Source organism: Mesoplodon densirostris, chromosome 2 (genome assembly GCF_025265405.1).
Source record: "Mesoplodon densirostris isolate mMesDen1 chromosome 2, mMesDen1 primary haplotype, whole genome shotgun sequence".
Lineage (NCBI taxonomy): Eukaryota > Metazoa > Chordata > Mammalia > Artiodactyla > Ziphiidae > Mesoplodon > Mesoplodon densirostris.
In genome coordinates, this window is record NC_082662.1 from 36,546,310 (window position 1) to 36,572,605 (window position 26,296).

General features: G+C 47.5%; 1 protein-coding gene across 1 annotated transcript in view; it reads left to right on the plus strand.

Annotated features, from left to right (window-relative positions):
* The window catches only part of CFAP57 (cilia and flagella associated protein 57), a 75,475-nt gene that overhangs the window by 27,748 nt on the left and 21,431 nt on the right, over positions 1-26,296 (plus strand). The window contains exons 9-17 of the mRNA XM_060082894.1: positions 5,284-5,496; positions 6,788-6,961; positions 9,444-9,605; positions 13,279-13,434; positions 14,927-15,020; positions 15,651-15,841; positions 19,467-19,640; positions 20,674-20,832; positions 24,664-24,807. Coding sequence (XP_059938877.1) covers positions 5,284-5,496; positions 6,788-6,961; positions 9,444-9,605; positions 13,279-13,434; positions 14,927-15,020; positions 15,651-15,841; positions 19,467-19,640; positions 20,674-20,832; positions 24,664-24,807 — 1,467 coding nt within the window. The remainder of the gene's footprint in view (positions 1-5,283; positions 5,497-6,787; positions 6,962-9,443; positions 9,606-13,278; positions 13,435-14,926; positions 15,021-15,650; positions 15,842-19,466; positions 19,641-20,673; positions 20,833-24,663; positions 24,808-26,296) is intronic.

The window sequence follows — 26,296 nt, forward strand, 5'->3', positions numbered from 1 at the left end:
GGGATGTGAATACTAAAAAGTGACCACTGAGTTTAGCAATTAACAGGTCATAAGCAAAAGTGCTGTTAAGCACAAGCAGTACTAAGAGTTGCTGTGTTTCCTCAGCTCCAACAGTGTGACTGTGGAGATGCAGAGGAAAGCACACCAGGTGAATGTGATGCTCTTTCCAGGACCATGCACACCCCCATAGGAGGCCCTACCTCACCAACCCAGGAGAGCAGCCATGTTTCATCACTTTACAAGAATTTATAACACTTGTCTCCAACCAGGGATATATGTTAGGCTTACATGTGTAATACTGCAAGAAAAAACAAAAGAAAATATAGATGGAGCATGCAGCTAAAGCCATGCATACAGGGAAATTTATAACATTAAATACATGTATTGGAAAAGTGAAAAAGATGAAAGTCAGTGATATAACCATCCAGCTCAATAAATTAGAAATAGAACAGCAAATTAATTCAAAGAAAACAAAAGAAAGGACATCATCAGGATAAGAGCAGGAGTTAATGAAACAGAGAACATTCATACAATAGAAGATCATCAAAGCCAAAACTTGATTTTTAAAAAATTTTTATCTTTTTAACATGTTTATTGGAGTATAATTGCTTTACAGTGGTGTGTTAGTTTCTGCTGTATAACAAAGTGAATCAGCTATACATATACATACATCCCCATATCCCCTCCCTCTTGCGTCTCCCCTCCCACCCTCCCTATCCCACCCCTCTAGGTGGTCAGAGAGCACTGAGCTGATCTCCCTGTGCTATACGGCTGCTTCCCACTAGCTATCTGTTTTACACTTGGTAGTATATATATGTCCATGCCACTCTCACTTCTTCCCAGCTTACCCTTCCCCCTCCCCATGTCCTCAAGTCCATTCCCTATGTCTGAGTCTTTATTCCTGTACTGCCCCTATGTTCTTCAGAACCTTTTTTTTTAGATTCCATATATATGTGTTAGCATACGGTATTTGTTTTTCTCTTTCTGACTTACTTCACTCTGTATGACAGACTCTAGGTCCATCTACCTCACTACAAATAGCTCAGTTTCGTTTCTTTTTATGGCTGAGTAATATTCCATAGTATATATGTGCCACATCTTCTTTATCCATTCATCTGTCGATGGACACTTAGGTTGCTTCCATGTCCTGACTATTGTAAATAGAGCTGCAATGAACATTGTGGTATATGACAAAACTTGATTTTTTGAAAACACAAAATGCACAAACCTTTAGCACAGCTGATTAAGGGGAAAAAAAGATAGAGAGAAGATATAAGTAACCAATGTGAGGAATGAAAAGGGGATATCAGTACAGGTCCTATAGACATTAAAAAAGATCATAAGAGATATTATGAACAACTTATGCAAATAAATGTGAATACATAGACAAACTGACAAATTCCTAGAAAAATTGAATCTGTAATTTAAAACCTTCTGACAAAGAAAACTATCACTGGAGAAGTATATCAAATTTTAAGAAAAACATGACACTAATCTTGAAAAAACTCTTCTAGAGAATTAAAAAAAAAAAAAAAAGAACAAATACTTCCAACTTTGTTCTAGGAGGTCAGCATAATTGTGATACCTGTCAAAGACATCACAAGAAAGGAAAATGATAAGCCAGTCTTTTGTATGAACATAAAAAGTCCTACATAAATTATTATCAAACCAATCAAGCAATATATTAAAAGGATAATACAGCATGACCATGTTGATTTATTCCAGGAACGCAAGGTTATTTTAGATTTTGAAATCAATTAGTGAATACCACATTAACATAGTAAGGATAAAAAAGCATATGCTTATCTCTATAAATCCAGATATAATAAAAATCTATACCATTAACATGCATTCATGATTTTAAAAAACAAACTAAAAATAATGGAGAACTTATTTTATTATAAAAAAATTTTAGGTACTTTAAAAAAATATTTTATTTGACTGCACCGGGTCTTTAGCTGTGGCACGCAGGATCTTCGTTGCAGCCTGCGGGCTCTTTGTGGTGGCATGTGGGCTCCACAGTTCACGGGCTCAGTAGTGGCACACGGGCTCTCTAGTTGTGGCACGCGGGCTCTAGAGAGCGCAGGCTTTTTGCCCTGAGGCATGTGGGATATTAGTTCCCTGACCAGGGCTCGAGCCATGTCCCCCGCATTGAAAGGCGGATTCTCAACCACTGGACCACCAGGGAAGTCCCTAAAAATCTTATATAAGACATTTACAGGGACTTCCCTTGTGGCACAGTGGGTAATACTCTGCGCTTCCAATGCAGGGGGCCGGGGTTCGATCCCTGTTCAGGGAACTAGATCCCACATGCATGCTACAACTAAGAGTTCACATGCCACAGCTAAGTAGCCGGCAAGCCACAACTAAGGAGCCTGCCTGCTGCAACCAAAGAGCCCACGTGCTGCAACTAAGGAGCCCGCCTGCCACAACTAAGACCCAGTGCAACCAAGTAAATAAATAAATAGTAAAAAAAAAAAAAGTCTAGCCTGGAGAGAAAAAAAGACACAGAAAACCTACAACAAACAGCACGCTTGATTATGAAATTATGAAAACACTCCCTCTGAGATAGAGGACAAAACATGATGCCTTCTGTTAGCCTTGTACTGAGTCCTATCCAGTGCAATAAGGCAAGGAAATGAACTATGCATTAGTCCATGGGGCTGCCATAACAAAACAGCACAGACTGGATAGCTTACAAACAACAGAAATTTTTCCTCACAGTTTGGAGTGTGGGAAGTCCAAGATCAAGGTGCCAGCATGGTCAGGAGAGGGCCCTCTTTCCTGGCTGCAGACTTCTTGTATCCTCACATGGTGGAAGGGGTGAGCTAGCTCTCTGGAGCCTCTTTTATAAGGGCTCATGAGGGAAGCACTCAGGACCTAATCACCTCCCGAAGGCCCCAGCTCCTAATACCATCATCTTTGAGGGTCAGGATTTCAAAATATGAATTTTGGGGTGAGGAGGTAGCGAGAGACACAGACATTCAGGCCATAGCAAAATAAAAGGCATGAAGGTTGGAGGGGACGAAATAAAACTATCACCACAGACATAATCGGGTATGTTGAAAATTCAGAGAATTTGCAGATAAACTATTAAAATGAGTGAATCTAAGAATATTGTTGGAGATAAGATAACTATATTTAAGTGCATTTTTACATGATAGAGGAAAACTATTAGAAAATGCAATTTAAGAGGTAGAGCTAGGACTGAGAAGTGGCTGACAGGACTGTAGTCACGGGAACACCCAAAGAGGTAACCAGTGGGTCGGCAGGTTTGTTACTTATAAGGAGATTGAGGAAATCCATTAACGTATCGGAGTTCATGGGAGCCAGTCTCTCTCTATTGGAGAACGGAGTTACAAATACGAAAAGGGGAAAAGGCTAGAAAGTTTTTATTTGGTTGTTTTGTTTAGTAACTTGGCTGAACTAATTCTGAGAAATCTTTTTTTTCTCCTACAGTGGGCAGCCTCGGATGTCTCTGCTCAGATGTTTTTCTATTTTGATCTTTTAGCCTGGCTACCTAGGGCTTGCCCCTGGGTTGACCTAAGCCACTCATTAGTCATAGATGGTGCTTAAGGCCCCTCAGCCGGTTAGATTTTCACCCTTTACTGTTGGATTTGTGTTTGGCTTAGAGGCTGCTGTCACAGTTCATGGAGTTTATGCTTTTGCTCCATGTTTAGCCAGAGACTAGCAGTTTGGAGGTTCCCTCTCTGATTGTACCTGAGAGGGTGCAGCCTTAGCCATGCACACAGCCTTCCAGGCTGCCAGACATAAGCATGGTTTTATTTCTAAGCCTGACTTCCTGGGAAATGCCCCTGGGTCAGGAGCTTAGTATTCAGTTAGTGTCTGGTCAGATGTGTTTAAACCCCTTGTGCCTGTGATGCTTCCGCCCTGTGTTAATGAGTCATTGTGCAGCTTAGGAGATGCTTTCAAGTGTTCCCCATATCCTGCTCTGATTGCTCTTGAGTGGGTGCAGCCTTGCACGTACATACAGCCTTCCCAATCCCCAGAGCTGTCTATGATCCCAGAAGGGCTCTCTTGACTGTCTCTTTCCCTTGTCCTCTCTATTACAATTCTGTTGTTCTGCCATCTTGCTTATATCAAGGAGTTACCAGCCTTCTCTTAATTGCCCTCCACCTAGATCTCCATTGATTTAGATGATGCCCGTGGATGGAATTCTCCATGCTCTGTTCCAAATAAGTCAGTCTCCTCAGGCAGAGCTGTAGGGCTCTTTGTCTTATGGCTGACTTCCCTCTGGGAAGAACCCCTGCTCCACTGCACCAGAGCCGGGGGTAGGGACCTTCTTTTCCAAGAGTGACATCCCTACTCCATGAGTGGCACGTGCAGGTAGAAAAGGGGTGGAATCCCTCATCTCTTTAGCTCCCCCCTCATGGTGAGGAACCCTCACCCTATGAGTTAGCTGGGGCGGGACAGTCGGGGCACCGGTATTCTCGTGCTTCTGCACTTGGAGTAGAGCTTACACCAACAGGTGGGGATTGGCCGGGGGAAAGGAAATGAGGTCTTCTTGGCCACGCCTGCCTGGAATAGAGCTTCTAGGTGGGGATAAGAAACACCAGCAGGTTTCCCAGGGTGAAACCATAGCCAAAGACTGAGATCCAGGGAGAAAGGGAGCCCCATCTTTTGGCCACACCTGCCCAGAGTACACAGGAATAAAGTGTTTGAAGCTGAAGAGGGTAAAGGAGCCGATTATGGCTCATATGCCACAGTCTCTGTTCCTACTGAGATTGAGTAGATTTTCCTGAACGAATGTCTCTACATTTGCTGCATGCCCTTAGGACAATTTCCAAAGACTTTAAATAACAGTTTTTATTGTTTTTATCAGTTACCTTATTGTGTGGGGGGTAGGTCAGCTGAGATACTTACTCTGCCATCTGAAAAAACCCTCTTTCTGTGCAATTTGTGCAACTCCCTGTGAATAGATAATTATTTCAAAATAAAAAGTTTTTGTAAAACATAGCAATGATGGATTGTAGCATTAGAGGAGCTATTATGATTCTGTCTTTACACTCATAAAGTGAAATGGAAATGGGAATGTTTCATCTTCAGTATTTTGCAAGCATCTGAGAAAATAGAATGTTAACTTTCCCACAAAGCTATGATTAGTGTTTACTGAAGGGCATGTACCAGGAAAGGACATTCGGCCTCAGTCTAGTGGAACACGTAAGAAGTTATCCTCCTTTCCATGAGAGACGTGTGTGTGTGTGTGTGTGTGTGTATGTGTGTGTGTACACTCCTAACTGGGTATGTCTTCATCCCCCATAGATTCGTTCAGTTGCATGGAATACAGATGACAGCAAACTGATTTCTTGTGGCACAGATGGTGCTGTATATGAATGGAATCTGTCCACAGGAAAGAGAGAGACAGAATGTGTGCTCAAGTCCTGCAGCTACAACTGTGTTACCATCTCCCCTGATGGCAAAATCATCTTTGCTGTTGGATCAGACCAGACCCTCAAGGAGATAGCAGATTCTTCAGTAAGTCTTCCCCTGTCCCTCCTCTGGGCTGCTGCTCTGATTTGCAGAAGACAGCCTCCTCTGTTTACAGCAGAAAGGGATGGAAAGGGGGCCTGTGAGAACAGCGTCCCTTCTTCATGGGATAACACCTGGCTCCTCATTCCTATAGGGTCAGCTCAGTAATTGTTACTCCTGGAATTTCCTGACCAGCGTCCAACTGACTGGGTTAAATTGTGGGGCCCTTTTCCATTTCTACTTTGCTTGCTGTCTGTAACTTCTCTCCTACCCTCCAGGGATGGAGGTCAGCAGCATCTCTAAACTGTGCTCTAACCCTTGATCTGCACATGCTTTCGTGGGGTAAAAACAGAACTCTAGTTATTGCTATCACCTAAGCTTGCTACCATATTTGTTTGGAAATCCCCAAACTACTATGAAATTTTAGAATTAGCACGTTAGCTCCAAATAGTAGAGGGAGGAGAGAAGAGCTCAGCAAAGACACTTCCTGCAAATGGAAGTGTGGCTGTGTCCTTCTCCACAAGCCCAGCTGAGAGTAGGGTGTCTCTCCAGTGTGCCCCCAAGCAGCTTGGTCCTGACTTTGTGGTGGCTTCCACAGTGCTGCACCAGAACAAAGCTCCTTTAGGGCAGGGCCATGGTTCACACCTCTTGGTATCCCTACTAGCTAGCACAATGCATGGCCCACGGCACACATTCAGTAAATATTTGGTGGCTAGATGGGTGGGTGGGTTGATGAGTGAATTAAAGAACAAAGTAATGAATGAATTCCCTGATAGAATAGTCTTTTGGTTATATAATGGACATTAATAAATGTTTGCTAAATAAATTTATGATCCACATCCCATTCTTAGTTTGAGATACATAGTTAGAATAGCAGTCAAGAGCATAGTCTTGGGAACCTGGCTGCTACCTAGGAGGTGGTTGAGTTGAGGCAACTTACCTAGTATCTCTGTGACTGTTTCACCATCTTTAAAGGGGTTTTGTGAGGATTGGATGAGTTACAACCTGTAAAAGCCATAGGACACTGCTTGGCACATGCTTTATGAAGGTTTCCCTTTTTTAGTATTATTCCTAACTCCTAGAGCTGCTTACTCATCGGTCAAGCAGCCAAGAGATATTTAGTTTGTGCCCCTTATGTGCTGGATGGTATGCCAGATGCTAAAACAAATGGAAAAGACACACTTTTAAATCCAGAATTTGCCCTAATGTTGCTATTAGAAGCAAGGAGGAGAATGACATGGGGACAGTGGGTACACGGCTCAGCCCCTCACCCTGAACAGAGCTGTCTGTGTTCCAGGTCCTTCGAGAGATGTCAGCATTTGACGTCACCTACACGGCCATCGTCATCTCCCATTCCGGGAGCATGATGTTTGTGGGCACCTCGGTGGGAACCATTCGTGCGATGAAGTACCCGCTGCCTCTGCAGAAAGAATTCAACGAGTACCAGGCCCATTGCGGTCCTATCACCAAGGTGAGGGCAACCGTCTCCCCTAGGGCCCAGTCCCAGATCCAGCTCTCAATAGATCCACTTGGTCCTGCCCTCCACATACCACCTTCATCCCTTCAGTCTCCCAGCATCTTTTCTCTCCCTTTATTTATTCATCCAGCCAAATGTTCAATAAACATTTATGGGCTCTTAATACTCTTCGTTTAAACTACTCCCAGGAATTTGTTCTAGGAGGTAATCAGAGATGCACCTAAAGATGGAGGTACAAGATTGTTCATCATAATATTTCACATAATTATGGGCCATTCAACAGATGTTGTAGGCCCCCTGACCACAGCCAGTGCCCTCATGTCCCAGCTGCTGAGTGTTGGCTACTAAAGGCTCACAGCTCTCCTCGCCCTCCAGAGAGTCACTCTGGACTAAAAGGAGTCATGGCCCAGAAGATGAGCCCCAGCCCGTCCCTGGGCGTCATAGCATGAGCACACATTTGTAAATTGGCCTTCCATTCCCCCTTGTAAAAAAGCAGTGTCTACGTATACATGGGCTCCTGAAGAACAGGCACTGGGAAAATGTGCTCTCTCTCCCTCCTCGCCTCTCTTATCCCCAACTGAACAATACCAACACCTGAGGCTTTTAATTATGTCCCAAACTCTATACTGGCTTGCCTGCAGACACCATCTTTACTAGGAAAGGCTTTTTCATTATAAACTGGAACATTTCTATACCGAGCCTGAGTCTTGGGTCCAAAGTAAATTACTATCACATATTCCCCCCTTTTGCTTCAGAGCTACTAAGTTTTGTGGATAAGATGTTTACTTTTCTGATTATAAAAGCAATACATGTTTATTTTAGGAATAAAAATCCTCATAATAGCATTATCATTAGTATAGTGATGCATTTTCTTCTACTTTTTTGTGCATATGCTTTAAATAAATTAAGACCATACTGTATGTATGCTGCTTTTTTTAAATTTATGCTCTTGTAAGCATTTTTTGTATGATTAAATATTCCTCAAAAGCATGATTTTAGTAGCTATTAAATATCCTATCACAATGATGGAACATAACTTACTTAACTCTTCTCTTACAACTGGGCATTTAAATTATCATGAACTCATGAATATCCTAGCCTATAGATTTCTCTGAGCATCTCTGATTATTTTTTCTAAGGCTAAATGCCTAGGCAGAGAGCGAATCCTGAGGGAAAGAGCATTGCCATTTTTAAGGTTCTTGACACATACTGGTGATTGTGAGAGGATAGTTTCCATAGTTGATTCTTTACTTTTCACTTTTTATTTTGAAGTAATTATAGATTCGTAGGAAATCTGAAAGATAACGTCAAGGTCCTGTGTGCCCTTCACCCAGTTTCCCCCAATAGTTACATCTAATGTAACTACTGTACAAGGTCAAACCAGAAAACTGACACTGGTACATTATGTGTGGGGTTCTGTATCATTTTTTCACATAGATGCATAAATGTGTGTAACCACCACTGCACACAAGACACAGAACCATTCCTGCACCACAGCAGCTCCCTCATGCTACCCTTCATGGTCACCCAACACCATACCTAGTCCTCAGCAACCACTAATTTGCTTTCCATTTCTATAATTTTAACATCTTGAGAATTAATAAATAATCATACAGTATGTGACCATTTGAGAGGAGCTTTTTTCGCTCAGCATAATACCCTTGAGCTCCGTGCAAGTTATTTCATGTATCAATACTTTATTATATTTTTGCTGAGTAAAATTCCATGGTAAGGATGTACCGTGATTTGTTTAACCATCTACCTCTTGTGGGATATTTGATTTTTTTCCCCCAGTTTTGGGCTATTACAAATAAAACTGCTATGAACAGTTACGTACTGGCTTTTATGTTGACATGTTTTCATTTCTCTGGGGTGAATGCCCAGGAATACTATTGCTGGATCATATATTACAAGTGTGTTTATTTAGTTTTTTAAGAAACTACCAAGCTGTTTTCCATTCCTACCAGCAATGCATGAGAGATCCAGTTTCTCTGCATCGTTGCCAGCATTTGGTATTATCACTATTTTTTATTTTAGCTGTTCTAATAGGTGTATAGTGACATCTCATCATAGTCTTAATTCATATTTCCCTAATGGCTAAGAATGTTGAACATCTTTTCATGTGCTTATTTGCCATTTGTATAACTTCTCCAGTGAAATGTCTTTGTGTCTTTTGCCCACTTTCTAGTAGGATTATCGGGTTTTTTTACTGCTGAGTTTTGAGGGTTCTTATATAGTGGGCATAATAATTGACTCTAAAGATTCCAAATCCACAGAGAACATATACATAGTCTTATTCTTTTATTCATTCCCAGAAGTCCGTGAGGGTTCTTGTCTCATTTCTTTTCTAAGATAGAGTCTTCCTCCCCAGGAGGCTGTACCCAGGCTGGCACGGAGGGAGGGCTTGCACAACAGTTGGCTCAGTCCTGCTCTCCACGGCCTGCGAAAGCCTCCTGTCCATGCTCCGTCTCCTCAGATGTCACTCACCTTTGATGACCAGTTCCTGCTGAGCGTTGCCGAGGATGGCTGCCTGTTCACCTGGAAGGTCTTTGATAAGGATGGTCGGGGAATCAAGCGAGAGAGGGAGGTGGGCTTTGCTGAAGAGGTGCTGGTTACCAAGACGGACATGGAAGAGAAGGTAAGAATTGGATCTAGTGAAGAGGGACATGGAAATTCCGTACCAGGCTGCATCCAAAGTCCTGGGACTGGCATAGAGCCCTTTTCTAGCCCAGCTTCCCCTGTGCCCAGCACAGACCCCCACAGCTCCCTGTACATGCTCGCCCACGCCACCGCCGCTGCATTCTGTGTCCTCCCCACCCCACCTGTCCTTCTGCCACATGATCGTCTTGACTTACATTGAGCTCTACTTCTAGCCTGTGACCTATCTTTCCTCTCCTACTCTTTGAGGGCAGGAACCACGACATATAATTCGCTTGTATGACCAACAGTTTCCAGCTCGTGCTAGGCGTAAATAAATATTTACATAAATATTTCCGATAAATATTTACAAAATTAAAGTGACAAACTTGTATATTCCAGTTGTATCTGTTAAACTTAATAACTGCTGGTGTCTGGAACCTTCTTTTAAAAAAAAACAAAGATATTTATAAAACAGTCCTGGGGCTTGCCTGGTGGCGCGGTGGTTGAGAGTCTGCCTGTCGATGCAGGGGACACGGGTTCATGCCCCGGTCCGGGAAGATCCCACGTGCCGCGGAGCGGCTTGGCCTGTGAGCCATGGCCGCTGAGCCTGCACGTCCGGAGCCTGTGCTCCACAACGGGAGAGGCCACAACAGTGAGAGGCCCGTGTACTGCAAAAAACAAACAAACAAAAATAGTCCTGAAACCCACTCCTCTCAATAATAAAACAATAACAGTAATAATAACCAATCACCAACTTTATTTTAGGTTAGCCACGAAGCAGACACTGTGCTAATTACTTTATAAGTATTTTTTCATTTCAATCTCCCAATATCTCGATGGAGAAGATACTGTTGTTTTCCCCACATTTCAAAAAATGCTTTTGGAGAGGTTGGGTGACATGTCCAAAGTCACTGAGCTAATTAGGAGTAGGCCCAGAGTTCCAATCCAGATGTCATCTGGAGCCCACTCTCCTAATCGGGACCTCAGAGCGCCTTCCCTCCTGTTGATGCAGCTAACAGTCCGTTAAGATGTGTTTTGAGCACTCTGAGTGCTGCACTCCCCAAGGGAGAAACCGAATGGGTGGTAACCTCACGGGGCTTACAGAGGGTGCACAGCTGCAAGCTCACTGCTGTTCATCCAGAGTTTAAAGTGCATTCATTGAGTACCAACTGTTTGCTGGTCACTGTGGATGCATGTGGGAGAAGACAGGATGGGCCCTGTGATCAGGAAACTCACAATCAAGTGAGGGACAGAGGGGCTTCCCTGGTGGCTCAGTGGTTGAGAGCCCACCTGCCGATGCAGGGGACGCGGGTTCGTGCCCCAGTCCGGGAGAATCCCACATGCCGCGGAGCTGCTGGGCCCGTGAGCCATGGCCGCTGAGCCTACACGTCCGGAGCCTGTGCTCCGCAACGGGAGAGGCCACAACAGTGAGAGGCCTGCGTACCGCAAAAAAAAAAAAAAAAACTCCAAGTGAGGGACAGAGACAAGCAAAACCAACAGGACCACAATGGCCCCAGAGCAGGATGATAGGCCCCTGGTGATTGTTGGAGAGCCCTCCTAGAGCTCCCTGGAACTTTCTGCAGGAAAGGGAAGTGGGAGGAAAGGCTGAGGGAGAGGCTGTGAGAGTTAGGAGTCTGACCTCCTACAGGCAGGCAAATGTGTCTCCTCCTCTTCCATCTTCTCTATTTCCTCTCTTCTTCCCCGAGGGGAGGGGAAGACACCAAGTAGGAGACACCAGGCTGCACCAAAAACCTGAGGTGTCTGGGCTGACTCCTGACCTCAGCCCCCAGCCCCCAGCTAGGCCTGACAGCACGACTGCCAAGCTGGAAGTGACTAGTGTATGTTTTGCTCACTTCTTGAAATTCCCTTCTCTCTCGGGCTCCAGGAGACCACACCACATCATTGCCTGTGTGCCTCTCGGACTGTTCCTCCCCAGCTCCCTTCCTGGCTCTTCCTTCAACTGGCCTTAAAAGCCACATTGCCCGGAATTCCCAGCTCTCTCTTTTTCTTTACATTCTATGACATTCTATGTAACTACCGTGATTTACCCACTCATTCAGTCATTCATTTATTCATGCACCTAACTAGTATTTGCAGAGAGATGTGCTATGTACCAGACATTGTGCTAGGTCTGGGATTACAGAAATGAAGGACATAGATGGTCCTGGAGCTTATATCATGGGAAGAGGTATAGGTAAAATTTTAAAAGGGAACCAAGTGTGTAATGAGTGTTATGAAGGAACTGTGCTATGGGAACACAGGGAAGGGACCCTGACCCAGGCCAGCTGGTGCCAGGGGAAGTGAGCCTTGAATGGAGCCTCCAGAACAAGTTGCAAAGGGCCTTCCACCCTGAGGAATGAGTGTGTGCAAATGGACGAGGGGGGATGCTCTGGGGAGGATGCTCCTAGCTGGTGGGGCTGGAGAGTAGAGGGGGTGCCGGAGAGAAGCATTGGAGGTGAAACAGAGAGATAGTGAGGGGCCTTTTACACCATGTTTTAGACTTTGGAAATGCTTCCTAAGGCCCCACTGATGATCTAAGTTAGGGGATGACTCAGTAGATTTGTGTCTGAAGAGACTGCTCTGTAGCAGCAATGTGGAGAAGGATGGAGAAGGGCAATGAGCAGGTGCCTCCAATGCAACCTGTCAGAACCAGGTCATTCCCACCACAATGTGTCCCACTCGTCCACGGTGGGCCCTCAGGGCCATGTATTCATCTGATACATATTTGTTTAGTGCCAGTCCTGTGCTGGGCTCCCAGGATAAAGCAGTGAAGCAAGACAGGCCAATGCAACCCTCAGGGAATGGTCTGGGCCAGGGAGACGGTCTCCATCCACAGTCCTCTCACTTCACCCCACAACCCAACAGGCACCACGTTCCCTAAAACCTCTTTCTCTGGAATCTTTCCCTTCTGCTTTGCTCCCCACCTCTGGTCAGGCCCTTACCATCCCCCACCTGAACTATGCAGACCCCCCCAACCAATGCATCCGCCTTCAGTCCTTCTCTACCCTAGCCTGCGTGCACACTCCCTGGCTTTGGGCACTTACCGCAATTGGTAATGTTATGTCTCTTTGGCTGTCTCAGTAGACTGTAAGTTCCATGGGGTCAGGAATCATGATTCAACAAGTATTTTTCGAGTGCCTACTCTGTATCCGGCACTGTTCTAGGTACTTGGGGTACCTCAGCATACAAAACCAACAAAGATCTCAGCCTTCTTGGAGATTAAATTCTAGTGGGGGATGAAAACAAAAGACCATAAAATAATAAGTAACATTTAAAAGTGCCGAGATTTAAGGGAATAATAAAAAAGTAGAGCAGAGTAAGGGGGTGGGGGGAGTCAGAGGTGCCGGGAATGGGAAGGGGAAGGAAGCAGGATTAAATCATGTGGTCTGTGTAGAACTCACTGAGGTGACATCTAAGCATAGTTGAAGGAGATGTGAGTTATTAGCATACTGCCTGTTGCACAGTGGAGCTCACTGATTACGCGTTTTGAGGGTAGAGGAAGAAGCTCATATTTCTCCTAGTGTCTGGTCTGTGTGTCTTGTGCCGAAAGATGACACATGCGTTGGAGGCTGAGCAGAGCTGTAAGTCTCAGAGAGCTCAAGGCCACGGGTTTAAATAGTCTTATTCACCTGCACTGTGATTGTTGTTGATTCTGTGTCCTTCTCCCAAAGGTTCAGGTTACGTTGGAGCTGAAGACTCGTGTGGAAGAATTAAAAATGGAGAATGAGTATCAACTTCGACTAAAGGATATGAACTATTCTGAGAAGGTTAAGGAACTAACAGACAAATTCCTCCAGGAAATGGAGTCCTTGGAAATGAAAAACCAGGTCTGTTGAACCAACAACGGCGAATAACAAGAAATTTCCTGCTCACTCAAGACAACTGGCACACGCTGAAACAATAAGACATATGATAGTGTGCGATTTTAAAGCATAGTTGATAACATCAGAAATGCTTACAACAAAGTGCTAAGTGGGAAAAAAAAAGCAGAATATAGAACTCTCTATAGTGAATGCTATTAATGATGTAAAATAAATACACATAGAACTCTTTTTAAGAAAATAGCTAACAGTGTGATTATCTCTGGAAGTTGGGATTGTGGATAGTTTAAATTTGGTTCTTTATGCTTTTCTGTAATTTCCAAATTCTCCACCATGAGAATATATTACCGTTGTGGTCAAGAGAAACTTATTTAAAAGCAAAATGAAAAGTAACAAGGAAAACAAAGTATGGAAAGAGAAGAGCTAGCAGGGTATTGACCTCAGAATTGTCAGTAGGTTAAATAAAAATTAGTCTAAATTGGCTTCCCTGGTGGTGCAGTGGTTGAGAATCCACCTGCCAATGCAGGGGACACGGGTTTGATCCCGTCCCTGGGATCCAGGAAGATCCCACATGCCTCGGAGCAACTAAGCCTGTGCACCACAACTACTGGGCCCGCACTCTAGAGCCCGTGAGCCACAGCTACGGAGCCCGCATGCCACAGCTACTGAAACCTGTGTGCATAGAGCCCCTGCTCTGCAACAAAAAGAAGCCACCACAATGAGAAGCCCGTGCACCGCAAAGAGTAACCCCCACTCGTCACAACTAGAGAAAGCCCGCATGCAGCAACGAAGACCCAACGCAGCCAAAAACTAAAATAATTAATTATTAATTTTAAAAAATTGTCTAAATGGCTTTACTGTAGTTAAAGATGGTCCAGGACTCTCCCAGGATGATTTCTCTGTTCTGTACAAATCTGCCTGGCCCTTCACCAGAACAGCCAGTTTTTTGCTCAAGTGATATTTGTTCTTTTATGTTATCTCCATGGGTCTAAAAACACCCTCGTTGTTAATTTTATTATTTCATTCATTTAATCAACAAACATTGGTGCCTTCTGTAATCTGAGCACAAAGTTAGATACCTCCCCTTCCTGCAAGGAGCTTTCCTGCTCCATTAAAGAAAACACTTTCTTAGAAGCTGATACATTAACATAGCCAAGGATTTCCTTGAGAGCAATGGGCTGACAACAGAGAATTCAAATCAATCCTTACCTTTTCCACCCAAAAATCCATTTGGTGCATGTCCAAAACTGAACTTATCATTGACAAGATTCATTTCGTAGAAGGATCTAAATAGAGATAGTATAGAACTTTCAGAGCAGAATATAATGCAAATAAAAGTGATAGCTTGCATGTTGCTTGTAGAACAGTGCTTGGTGCAAAGTAAGGGCTTGGGAAATGTTTGTGAGTGAAGGAGGCTCTCATTTGTATAACTGGTGCTTCTCATGGTGGTGCTTTCAGCAGATGTGTAGAAATGAGAACATTTTACTCTGTGTCTTAGGTTTTAAGAACAGAAAAAGAAAAGCAGGATGCACTCCATCGTGAACGCATGGATGACCTCCTGGAAAAACAGAGCCGGGAACTGCAGGACTTGGGTGAGGCCATCAGTGGAGGCCACTGGGCAGAGGGCAGTTGACTGGGAACAAGGTCTGAGAGTCCTCCAGATTCAGCAGAAGCCCCAGTCTATAAACAGCCTACATTTAACCCCTGGAACTCACCGTGGTTTTTGCTCCTGTGCATTTACTCATTGACTAAACACAAATAAAACACCTACTGCATGCCAGTAGGAGATAGGAAAAGTGTGGGTTTGGAGCCTGATAGGCTGCCTTGGGTCCCATATTCACCTGGACTTGCTGGGTGCTCTAGGGAATCACCTAAGCTCACCAAGCCTCAGTTTACTCTTCCATAAAATGGGGGTACTAGTACCCGTTTTGCACACTCAGGGCATTCTTCTTGGCCCTGAACCCCCAAATACCCCTCTGCACTTTCCTGGAAACCTTTCTGCCTAGACGGTGAAGGGAGGAAATCAGGCTGCCAGACAAGACGATGGTGTGGGGGGCCCGTGAGGAAGACAAGTGTGCATTTGTATCTCGCCTGTGGAGGCAGAAGCTCTAGCTGGTGCTGGAAGGGGGCCCAAGGCTGGAAAAGCACCCAAGGCTCCCCTGGGTGTCCCTGAGGCTGATGCTACTGTCCCTCCTGAAATAACCTTCCTTGCTTCTCTCCAGAATGTTGCAGCAACCAAAAGTTGCTTCTAGAATATGAGAAGTACCAGGAGTTGCAGCTCAAGTCCCAGAGGATGCAGGAAGAGTATGAGAAACAGCTTCGGGATAACGATGAGACCAAGAGCCAGGCCCTGGAGGAGCTGATTGAGTTTTACGAGGCTAAACTGCAGGAGAAAACCGCCCTCCTGGAAGAGGTACTCGCAGGAAGCCGAGCTGTGCCTCCCTGTCACGGTGCCGTCCTGCAGACCTGGCCTGGGAACAGCCCAAAGAGCTGTGGGAAGCCTCGCTTGACCTCCATTTCCTTCCCCACCTTCCTTTCCGAGTGTATTTCGTTTGGCCTTGTTTTGTACTGTTTATATATTTGTTTCCCTGGCGGCCAAGGGACTCCCTGAGCTGGGAGGTGCTCAGCTTTTGAAACTAAACTTCCTTGGATAGACTAAGTTCATAACTATTGTTCTCTCCTAACTGTACCTTCGAGCCTTAAGCACTGGGGAGAGATTTCTAGAAGAAGCCTATAGAACTGGAGAGGAACAGGGACCTGAACCATGGGAAAGGTGGTTGCCTGAAACCCCTTCGTAACTTCTTATGTCTTGCAAGACATTGTAAGCCAGTGAAATCATTCCTGCATGGACTCAACAAACACAGACTGTGTCTTATTGGTTTACCAGTCTGAGTGCTGGGTGGTGAAGTGAAGTGAAACATGGGGCCAGGTTCTCAGTGGGTGAGAAAGGTGGTCACACAGGCTGATATTCATCATGGTGTAGACGGGACAGTGGGGAATGCAGACACAGAGCACCCACCCTGGCCTGCAAGGTCTGGAAGGGGTGGCAGGAGCTACCGAGATCCAGGAGGCATGGAAGCTGGAATTAATCAGGAGACTGGGAAATGCAGGAGGTTAAGAACATACAGGCAGAGCAAAGTCATAGAATATTCAAGCAGCTGGGTTGCCAAAATATCTCATTTCCCAAGATGAAGGGAAAAATGAGAGAGGCCAGATAGTGTCCTTTTTGGCACGAAATTCTGGCAGACGTTTTTGCTGACAGTGAGAGGGCAGGAGAGTCACGAAAGTATGGAGTGATTTTTGAAGGGAATGAGGAAGGGAATGACCAAGAAGAGGACGGGCAGGTCTGTAGCTGAAGGCCCAGCTGAGGTCTGAGAGGCTAATTCTGGCGGCGTCCACCCACCAGGCTGTGGGCTTTTCCACAGCAGGGCTCAGCAAATAGGTGTGTGAGAGAGGAAGGCCTGGAGCAGCCCTGAGCCAGAGCTGGGGCTTCTCTGAGTGGTGAAAATAAAGGTCGGCTGGTGACCTGCCTCGGGGTCCAGGCCAGAGAGAGTCAGTAAGGCACCAAGTGTCAGTGGAGGAATCAAGACCAGGCGAGGGGACGTGATGAGGTTGAGAGCTGGGATGGCATACCTGGGATCCAACAGAGAAGTCACCTGGGATCCAACAGAGAAGTCACCCGTGCTCAAAGAGCAGGGCCTGTATCTTAAGATTTCAGAGGTGGCACCATTCCAGGGGGTGGACCTGAGAGTGGGTGCAGGAAGATAAGGGTCAAAGCACCAGGAGACGTTCTAGGATCCTCTGTAACCACCTGGTGATGGCAGGGAAGATGGTGAGTCAGCATCCAGAAGTCTTCGATGAACAGGGAGGGTGACCAGGCAGTGGGGGATATATAGGTGGTGAGAAGTAGAGGGTGGAGGTCCCGCAGACCTGGCAGAGGCTGAGCTCTGATAGCAGAGGGGGAGCTAAGAGATTCCACCCCCACCTGAGCCCGGCCTGCTTCCAGTTCCACGGCGTGAGGAATGTTCCTTCACTGCCCTGCCCACCTCCACAGCCCCACTTCCAGCTGCCCTTGTCCAGTGATGTGGAGCCTCTGGGAGTTTCCTGCACAACCTCTGAGCCCCTGCTCAGGATGATGCCTCTTCATCTAGGCACTTGTTTGCCCCCTCAGGGACTCAGGACAAGAGCTAACTCCTTGACGATTCTTCCCTAACCCTCCCCTCCCACAGGGCTAAGCATCCCTCCTCTGCGTTCTCAGGGCCCCCGGGCCCCTTTCACCCATGTGGCTTACACAGCAACATCATGGTTTCCTAGGCTATGCTTTTAGGGTGAATGGATCGATCCTTCCAGAGGGGAGAGAGGCCAGCCTTCCTCCCAGCACCTCTCACAGTGATGACAAGGCTTTTCTTCTTCTGAGTCAGTAAGATTTCAGCTCAGAACCTTCCTAGGGAGATTCCTCCCAAGTGCCATCTTACTACGGGCTGGGCTGCTTCTACTTTTTAGCAACATCTCCCAGACCAAGGGCAGGGGCTTGCGGGCCCCTCTAGGCTGCAGTCGTAGCCGACCTGGCCAGGCTTCTGTCCAGCAAGGGTCTGGTGATGTCATGGGCAAAGAGAAGCCTTTCTCAGGCCATTGAGCCCAGTCTTAAAACCACCTTGTCTCACTCAACCTCCAAAACACTCAGTCCAGGGGTGGTACATGCAGCCTGGGAGAATACCAGGGTCAGTGTGAGAAGAAAGCCATTGACTCTACTGTGATCTAAATGTCCACCCCTGGACAGCAGTGAGCAAGGAGGAGCCCTGCCCCAGTCACTCCCCAAACTCCACCAGGCAGAGCTCGTTTTCCCAGCATCTGGGCTCTAGGCTTTTCCTCATTCAGCACCGACATGTACCAGATACTGTGCTGGGTGTTCACTGCGGTGGGTGGAGATGTGGCCCTGCCGTCAAGGAGCCTCCGTGTCAAACAGGCATTTACAATATAATGTAAAGGGATGGGGGATGTACAGTGTTCACACGGGAAATGATAGCTGAACCAAGAGCCGGAGAAAGAATAGGAGAGAGCCACGGGAAGACGCTGGAGTCAGAGGGACAGTGGGTATCAAGGCTCAGCAGCTGAGGACCATGCACACTGGGGGAACTGAAGTTAGTTCACACTGGAGAGAGCTTGGGGTGGGAGTGATGGCTGTGGCCAGGGAGATGCCCCAGAACTGCCTCCTGAGAGCCTGTGGACCCGTGTCAAGAGTCTGGACTCTACCATGAGGACAAGGGTGAGCCAGAGAAGGCTTCCAAGTGGGGGTTGGCATGACCAGGTGTGTGGTTTAGAAAGCTCCCCTCGACTAGAGAATGAGATCCGACTGGAGGGAAGCATGACCAGAGGCAGGAGGCTGGCTAGGAGGCTGACAACAGTCCAGGCAAGAGATGACAGGGGCCTGGGCAGTGGCAGAGGCATAAAGTGGATGGATTCAAGAGGTGCAAAGGACGGGACTGGTTGGATTAAGGAGGGAGAGGGTGGAATTAAAGATTCACTCATTCATTCAGATATTTATTGAGTACCTACTGTGTGTCAGTGTGCATTGTACACTGGGAACTCCAGTTCCCAGTGATAGACTGGGCGTGATAGAGGGTTTTTACCCTCAAGGAGCTTACATCTAATGGGAGAGACAATCAAGTGATTCCACAAATAAATATAAATATAAAGTTACAAGCATCACAAGTTTAGTGAGGGAAAGATAGAAGGGGGCTGGTGTCAGTGTGAAGAAGACCAGAGGTGGAACAGGGTCGAGGGGTGTTGGTGGGACAGTGGTTGAAGTGATAGAGCACAAGGCCTGATCTGGTAGGGAAAGGGGAACAAACAGAAGGACAGAAAGAAGGTGGAAGGGTCAAGGGACCCATGGCCTTGGTTTCCACTTCTGTACTCACACTCGGTCTCCCATCCCCATGATAGGCCTTGTATGTTCACCTCATCCCAGGCCCTCTGAGCACAAGCGTGCCACGTGTCCCCTCTCCCCTGGGCACACACTCTCCCTCTCTCCGAGCCAGGCGCAGGAAGATGTCAGGCAGCAGCTGCGTGAGTTTGAAGAGACCAAGAAGCAGATTGAAGAAGATGAAGACCGTGAGATCCAAGATATCAAAACCAAGTATGAGAAGAAGCTTCGGGATGAAAAGGAATTAAACCTGTGGCTCACAGGAGAAACGGGCATCATGAAGAAGAAGGTACCGGGCTGTTCCCGAGAGGCCTGGGGGCAGACCAGGGCCTCACTACAGAGAAAGCATGGGGTGGGCAGACTGACACAGAGCCAGCTGATGGCGGCTCTGCCCCGGGATGACCTGACAAGATCCCACCTGAATGTCCTCATCTCCAGCAAGCGGGTTAGGAAAGCAGCAGTGGCCGGTGTGAGGGTTCCCCCTGCCCAGACAGGCAGACAGATCCTTACCACATTGTCTGACGGGGTAACCATCGGGGCTCCCCCTCCTCTTTCCTGTTTACAGGGACAGTGAGGTTCGCCATGACACTGGTGGACACCCTGGGCTTTCATTTATTGGCAAGTGGGATTTAGAGTTTTCAGAGCTAAACATTTAAAGTGGAAATGAGGTCTTTGGAGGTGAGATAGATAAAGTCTTCGCCTGGAGGTGTCCTCAGGCTCTCAGTGCAGGGATTCAGGGGTGCTCCTGTTCAGACTCTGTGGGCGGGAGAAAGATTGGGAGTATAGGATGCTTAGGTTGTAAGGCAGGGGAGATATTTGTAGTCACTGATGGCTGAGTGAGGAGGCATTCAATTCATAAATCCTTATAAAATTGCCAGTTGCCCCGAAACGTTTAGCCTTAGAGAAGCCAAGTTCAAAGCAAGCTCATGTTCTTTCCTATTCGAAATCACACTACTAGTCAATCCAGGGGGCAATCACATCTTCCCTTCTTGGACATGTCTAAGATAGCTCATCAGTTAGGGCCCAATCTCTGCAACCTTGATGGGGCATGGATCCCAGCCTTTCAAGGTCAGTGTGGTCATGGAAAAGTCTGGATCTGCTGGGGGAACTGGTCTCTCTGGAGCCTCTTAAGGCAGACAGCCCTTCTTCACATAAGGGGATGGGACTGGATCTCGTCGGACAGAATTGTCCCATTTGGCCTGGGAAATTCCTGACTGTCCCAAATTCTGATGGGGAGCTCTTAAAATCTACAGGCAGTCAGGAGGAATGGAGATGAGTTCACAGGCTCTAGTGGTCTCTGTTGTTGCTGTTTGTTCCTCTAGTTCAGCAGCCTGCAGAAAGAGATTGAAGAGCGAACCAACAACACTGAGATTCTGAAGGGAGAGCAGGGGAAGCTGCAAGGAGTCATCAAGTCCCTGGAGAAGGACATCCTGGGTCTCAAGCGAGAGATCCAGGAAAGAGATGAGACAATTCAAGATAAGGTAAAGGCGCATCCTGTGTCCCACCTCAACTCCAGCCTAGATGGACCCAGGCATTGAGGACAAAGCTCAAGAGACAGGGTCCCTGCCTTCCTGGAGCCCATTTATTGAACTTGATGGGGGGGTGAAGGGCCTACTGTGTTCTTGGCACTGGGCTAACTGCTGTAAACACATACCATTCAATTCCCCCAACAACCCCAGGGACCATGGGCAACCCAGTTGAATAGCTCAGGAAACTGGTTCCGAGGGGTAAGTATCTTGCCCAGACTCGTACAGTTTATAGATGACAGACTTGGGGTAACAACCTGAGTGCTGACTGCCAGGCCCCTGCTCGCCACTGCGCCAGGCATCCCAGGGTGACCATCCCATGGACTGGGGGCAGCTCACTCACCCCATCGCCCATGTGGTCCCCCTGGTCAGAGAGGAACTCCCCCGTGGTTGGCCCTGTAACCACTGGATACCCCAGAAAGTGGTATCATTTTTCTGGATGGCTTTCTCACAAAACACTAAAGCAAACACATCACATTTTGTGAGGCACACCACCTCCGTATCCAAAATCTCATATCCTCCTCCTGAGCAAATCCAGGCTCCGTGCCCTCCTCTGCAGCCCCTCTGTCATTGCTGCCTTAGTTGGATACAACTCCTGGGTGGCTGAGAACGCAGGTTTCAGCCTAGTGAGCTAGGTTCCAGGGCAGCCTCTGCAATTGGCCACAGGACCTTAGGCAACTAATCCAAGCCTTGTTTCCCCACCTGGGGATGAGGCCCTCAGGGGCTCCGATAAGGATGAAATGAGACAGTGCACACATACCATTTCTGCAAGTGAGCGTTTTCATTTGAATCTGGGCATTTTTTTAGGGAGGAATCAAAGCTCTCTGCAGATTCTCAAAGGTTTTTTTTTTATTTAAATTTTTTTAAGATGTTGGGGATAGGAGTTTATTAATTTATTTTTATTTTTGCTGTGTTGGGTCTTCATTGCTGTGCGAGGGCTTTCTCTAGTTGTGGCAAGCGGGGGCCACTCTTCATCGCGGTGCGTGGGCCTCTCACTATCGCGGCCTCTCTTGTTGTGGAGCACAGGCTCCAGACGCACAGGCTCAGTAGTTGTGGCTCATGGGCCTAGTTGCTCCACGGCATGTGGGATCCTCCCAGACCAGGGCTCGAACCCGTGTCCCCTGCATTAGCAGGCAGATTCTCAACCACTGCGCCACCAGGGAAGCCCTAATTTAATTTTTTTTTCCTGGTACGCGGGCCTCTCACTGTTGTGGCCTCTCCCATTGCAGAGCACAGGCTCCGGACGCGCAGGCTCAGTGGCCATGTCTCACGGGACCAGCCGCTCCATGGCATGTGGGATCTTCCCGGACCAGGGCACGAACCCGTGTCCCCTGCATTGGCAGGCGGACTCTCAACCACTGCGCCACCAGGGAAGCCCCCTAATTTAATTTTTATTGGAGTAGAGTTGATTTACAAAGTTGTGTTAGTTTCAGGTGTACAGCAAAGTGAATCAGTTATACATATACATATATCCACTCTTTTTTAGATTCTTTTCCCATATAGGTCACTACAGAGTATTGAGTGGAGTTCCCTGTGCTATACAGTAGGTCCTTATTAGTTATCTATTTTATATATAGTAGTGTGTCTATGTCGACCCCAATCTCCCAATTTACCACTCCCCCCAACTCAAAGGGGGTTTTTGACAAGAAAGAGGTTAAGACCTCTAGAAAATTACACCAGCCTCCTAACGGGTCTAACGGCCTTCCTTCCCACTTCCCATCCAGGCTCCCTGCCACCACACTCTGTAATTATTGTCACTCTTCCACTTAAAATTTTTTCACACGTCCCAACTGCCTGTGGCAAGGGGCAGCAAAAATTTATTTTCTAAAAAGGGCAAGGTAGTAAATATTTTCATCTTTTTTTTTTTTTTTTTTTTTTGCAGTATGCAGGCCCCTCACTGTTGTGGCCTCTCCCGTTGCGGTGCACAGGCTCCGGATGCGCAGGCTCAGCGGCCATGGCTCACGGGCCCAGCAGCTCCGCGGCATGTGGGATCTTCCCGAACCAGGGCACAAACCCGCGTCCCCTGCATCGACAGGCGGACTCTCAACCACTGCGCCACCAGGGAAGCCCAATATTTTCATCTTTGCAAGCAGTGTGGTCTCTGCCACAGTTGCTCAGTTCTGCCACAGTAGCATAAAATCAGCCATAGACAAGACATCAATGAATGGGCTTGGCTACGTTCCAATAAAACTTTATGAAAAGTGGCGCAGTGGTTAAGAATCTGCCTGCCAATGCAGGGCACACGGGTTCAAGGCCTGGGTCGGGAAGATCCCACATGCCGTGGAGCAACTAAGCCCGTGCGCCACAACTACTGAGCCTGCACTCTAGAGCCCGTGAGCCACAACTACTGAGCCCGCGTGCCACAACTACTGAAACCCGCGCACCTAGGGCCCGTGCTCCACAACAAGAGAAGCCACCACAACGAGAAGCCCGCCCACCACAACGAAGAGCAACCCCTGCTCTCTGCAACTAGAGAACAGCCTGCGTGCAGCAACAAAGACCCAATGCAGTGAAAATAAATAAATAAATAAATGAAATTTTTTTTTTTAAGTATTAAAAAAAAAAACTTTATGAGAACAGGCGGCAGGTCAGATTTGGCCCGAGTGCTATAGCTTACCAACTCCTGGCCCCTGGGATAAATTCTCAACTCTTTAACCCAACATGGAAGACCCTTGCCTCTCTCCCCTCCTCCCCTCCAGACTCACCTCTCACTGTCCCCATGAACCACCACCCTGACTCACACAAGTTGTTCTCAGCACCCTCAATACACACCACACCTTCCATGTACCTCCCTCTTCCACAATACCTGTCACAGTGTAGGTTTACATTTGTTGACACATCTGCTTTCCCAGCTAGTGTGTTTCTCTGTAAGGGTAGGGACTGTGGCATATTTCTATTTGGAATCTCCGACCTTGGCAAAAGATCTTTGTGCAGTAAATGTGTGGTAATGGATAGACCTACATTCCAACTACAATTGCCTTGCAACAAATTACCCCAAAACGTAGTGGTGAAAAACAACTGTTTTATTATGCTTACAGATTTTGTGGGTCTGGAATTTGGGCAGGGTACAACGGGATGGCTTGTCTTTGTCCCCGATGCCTGGGTTCTAGTGGGGCCTCAGTTGGGTGACTCCCGCAGCAGGGGGCTGGAAGACCAGCATCCAAGGTGGCTTCTTCATCCCCATGTCCAGCCCCTTGACCAGCATGGCTGGGAGGCTGAGCTTAGCTGGGACTGTTGACAGAGCACCAAACATGCTCTCCAGCCTGGAGGTCTCAGGGTAAGAGGACTTTTCACATAGCAGATGGCCTCCCAGAGCATGTGTTCCAAGAGAACCAGGTGGAATCTGCTCGGCCTTTTCCAAGCTAGGCTGGGAAGCTATGCAGCATCACTTGAGTTTCATTCATTGGATACAAGCAAACCATAAGTCCAGCCAGATGCAAGGGGAGGGAATTAGACACCACCTCCTGCTGGAGAAGCATAAGAAGCACGCTCTTCTCTTGTAGAAGAGCATGTAGCACAGGAGATGCTGCCCAGGTGAGCTTTGGAAAACACAGTTGACCAAAACCTATGTCTGAATGGGTGAGTGAATGAATGAAGTCCTGGCACAGAAGCCAAGAAGTCAATGGTTCCCTCTGGTGGGGGATCCGGCCTTTGTGTCCCCAGCAAGGGGAGCAGTCTGTGGCCTCCTCAATCAGGAGGTCACAGGACTTGTGCACTTTGCCTAAAGGGATTCCGTACCAAGGCGTCCTGGTAGCTCTCTCAACTTCTCTCTCCTCTCACGCACAGGAGAAGCGAATCTATGATCTGAAAAAGAAAAATCAAGAACTAGAGAAATTCAAGTTTGTGCTTGACTGCAAAATAAAGGAGCTGAAGAAGCAAATAGAACCTCGAGAGAATGAGATCAAGGTGATGAAGGAACAGATTCAAGAGGTGAGAAGCCATCTGGACCCCCGGCCTCCTTCCCAACCATTCCTGGCTGGCCAGGAGGGAATGAAAGAAAGCTCTCCTGGGACTTCCCTGGCGGTCCAGTGGTTAAGACTCCCATGCTTCCACTGCAGGGGGCGCGGGTTTGATCCTTGGTCAGGGAACTGAGATCCCGTATGCCGTTCAGCGCAGCAAAAAAAAATTTTTTAAAGAAAGGAAGCTCTCCTCACAGCCCCTCCCTGCTCCCAAGGTGTGGGCAGCATCCACTCTGCAGAAGAAGCCACAGGGAAGGCCAAACGGGGGTTTGGTGGTGCAAAAGCACAGCTTTGGGATTTGGCTTCCCCTGGGGCCTGGGGGTGGGCTTTGGACCTATTTGGACCACGGTTGCTGGACCTTCAGCCACCAGGGGGCGATGTGTACTCAGCCACCAGCCTGTCCACCAGAAAGTACACCCCTCCGGATTCAACACTTTTTTCTCAGACTAAACATGTTGGTGGGGGCCCTATGCAAGGCCATGGTGTTTGGACTTCCTCTGATAAGGAGTAGGAAGTCATCAAAGGCTCTTGAGCAGGAGAGTGGCAAAATTAAGAGTATGTTCTGGGAAGCAAACAGGATGAAGGCAGAGAGGAGAGAGCTCAGAAGCAAGGGACGAGGGCTTCTGAGAGCCCAGTGGGGTACAAGTGTTCCCCTTCGGCCCCTCTGCCCAGTACACAGGGCATTTCCTTAGGACGTGTTTACCTGTCAGCCTCCCCACACTGGGCAGTGAGCAACTGACAGTGTGGTCCATGGTTCATCTAAACGAGGGTGGTCCTGACGTCCCCCTCGTCCAGTGTCCCCATTTCTCAGTCAGTGGCACCACGACCCACCCAGGTGCTTAACATAGAAGCGTGGAAGCCTTCTCGGTTCTTCCCTTCCCTTAACTCCTCTATCCAAGTCACCGATGCCTATCTGATCCATTTCCAAACGATATCTCAGATCCAACCCTCCTTGCCCTCTGCTGCCATTACTCCAGTCCAAGCCTCCATCATCTCTCTTCTGGACCTGACTCCAGCCTCCAGTCTGGTCTCCACATAGAGACCACAGCAAACCCCCAGTGGTATCTCCTCCCAGCTAGAATGAAGCCCAGATTCCTTACAGAGGCCCCTAAGGCCCTGCGTGATCCCACCTCAACCACCCTCTCTAGCCATATCTCCAGGCTCCTTCCCCGGCTCCAGCCTGCAGGCTTTCTGACAGTTCCAAGGACAAGCACCTTTGCAGTGCTGCTCCCCCTGCCCAGAAGGCTCTCAGATCTTCACATGACTGGCTTCTTTGCGTCTTTCACGTCTCAGCTCGTGTGTCACCTCTCCAAGGAGGTCTTCCCTGCCACCCCATCCAAAATAGCCTCCTACTCCCCCTCCATCTTCTCTAACTGTGCTGAGCAAAGCTAAAAGGGTAGCAGAGTGTACTGATGGCCCAACTAGAATTGGCTCCACAAGGGCTATCGTGGAGAAAAGCA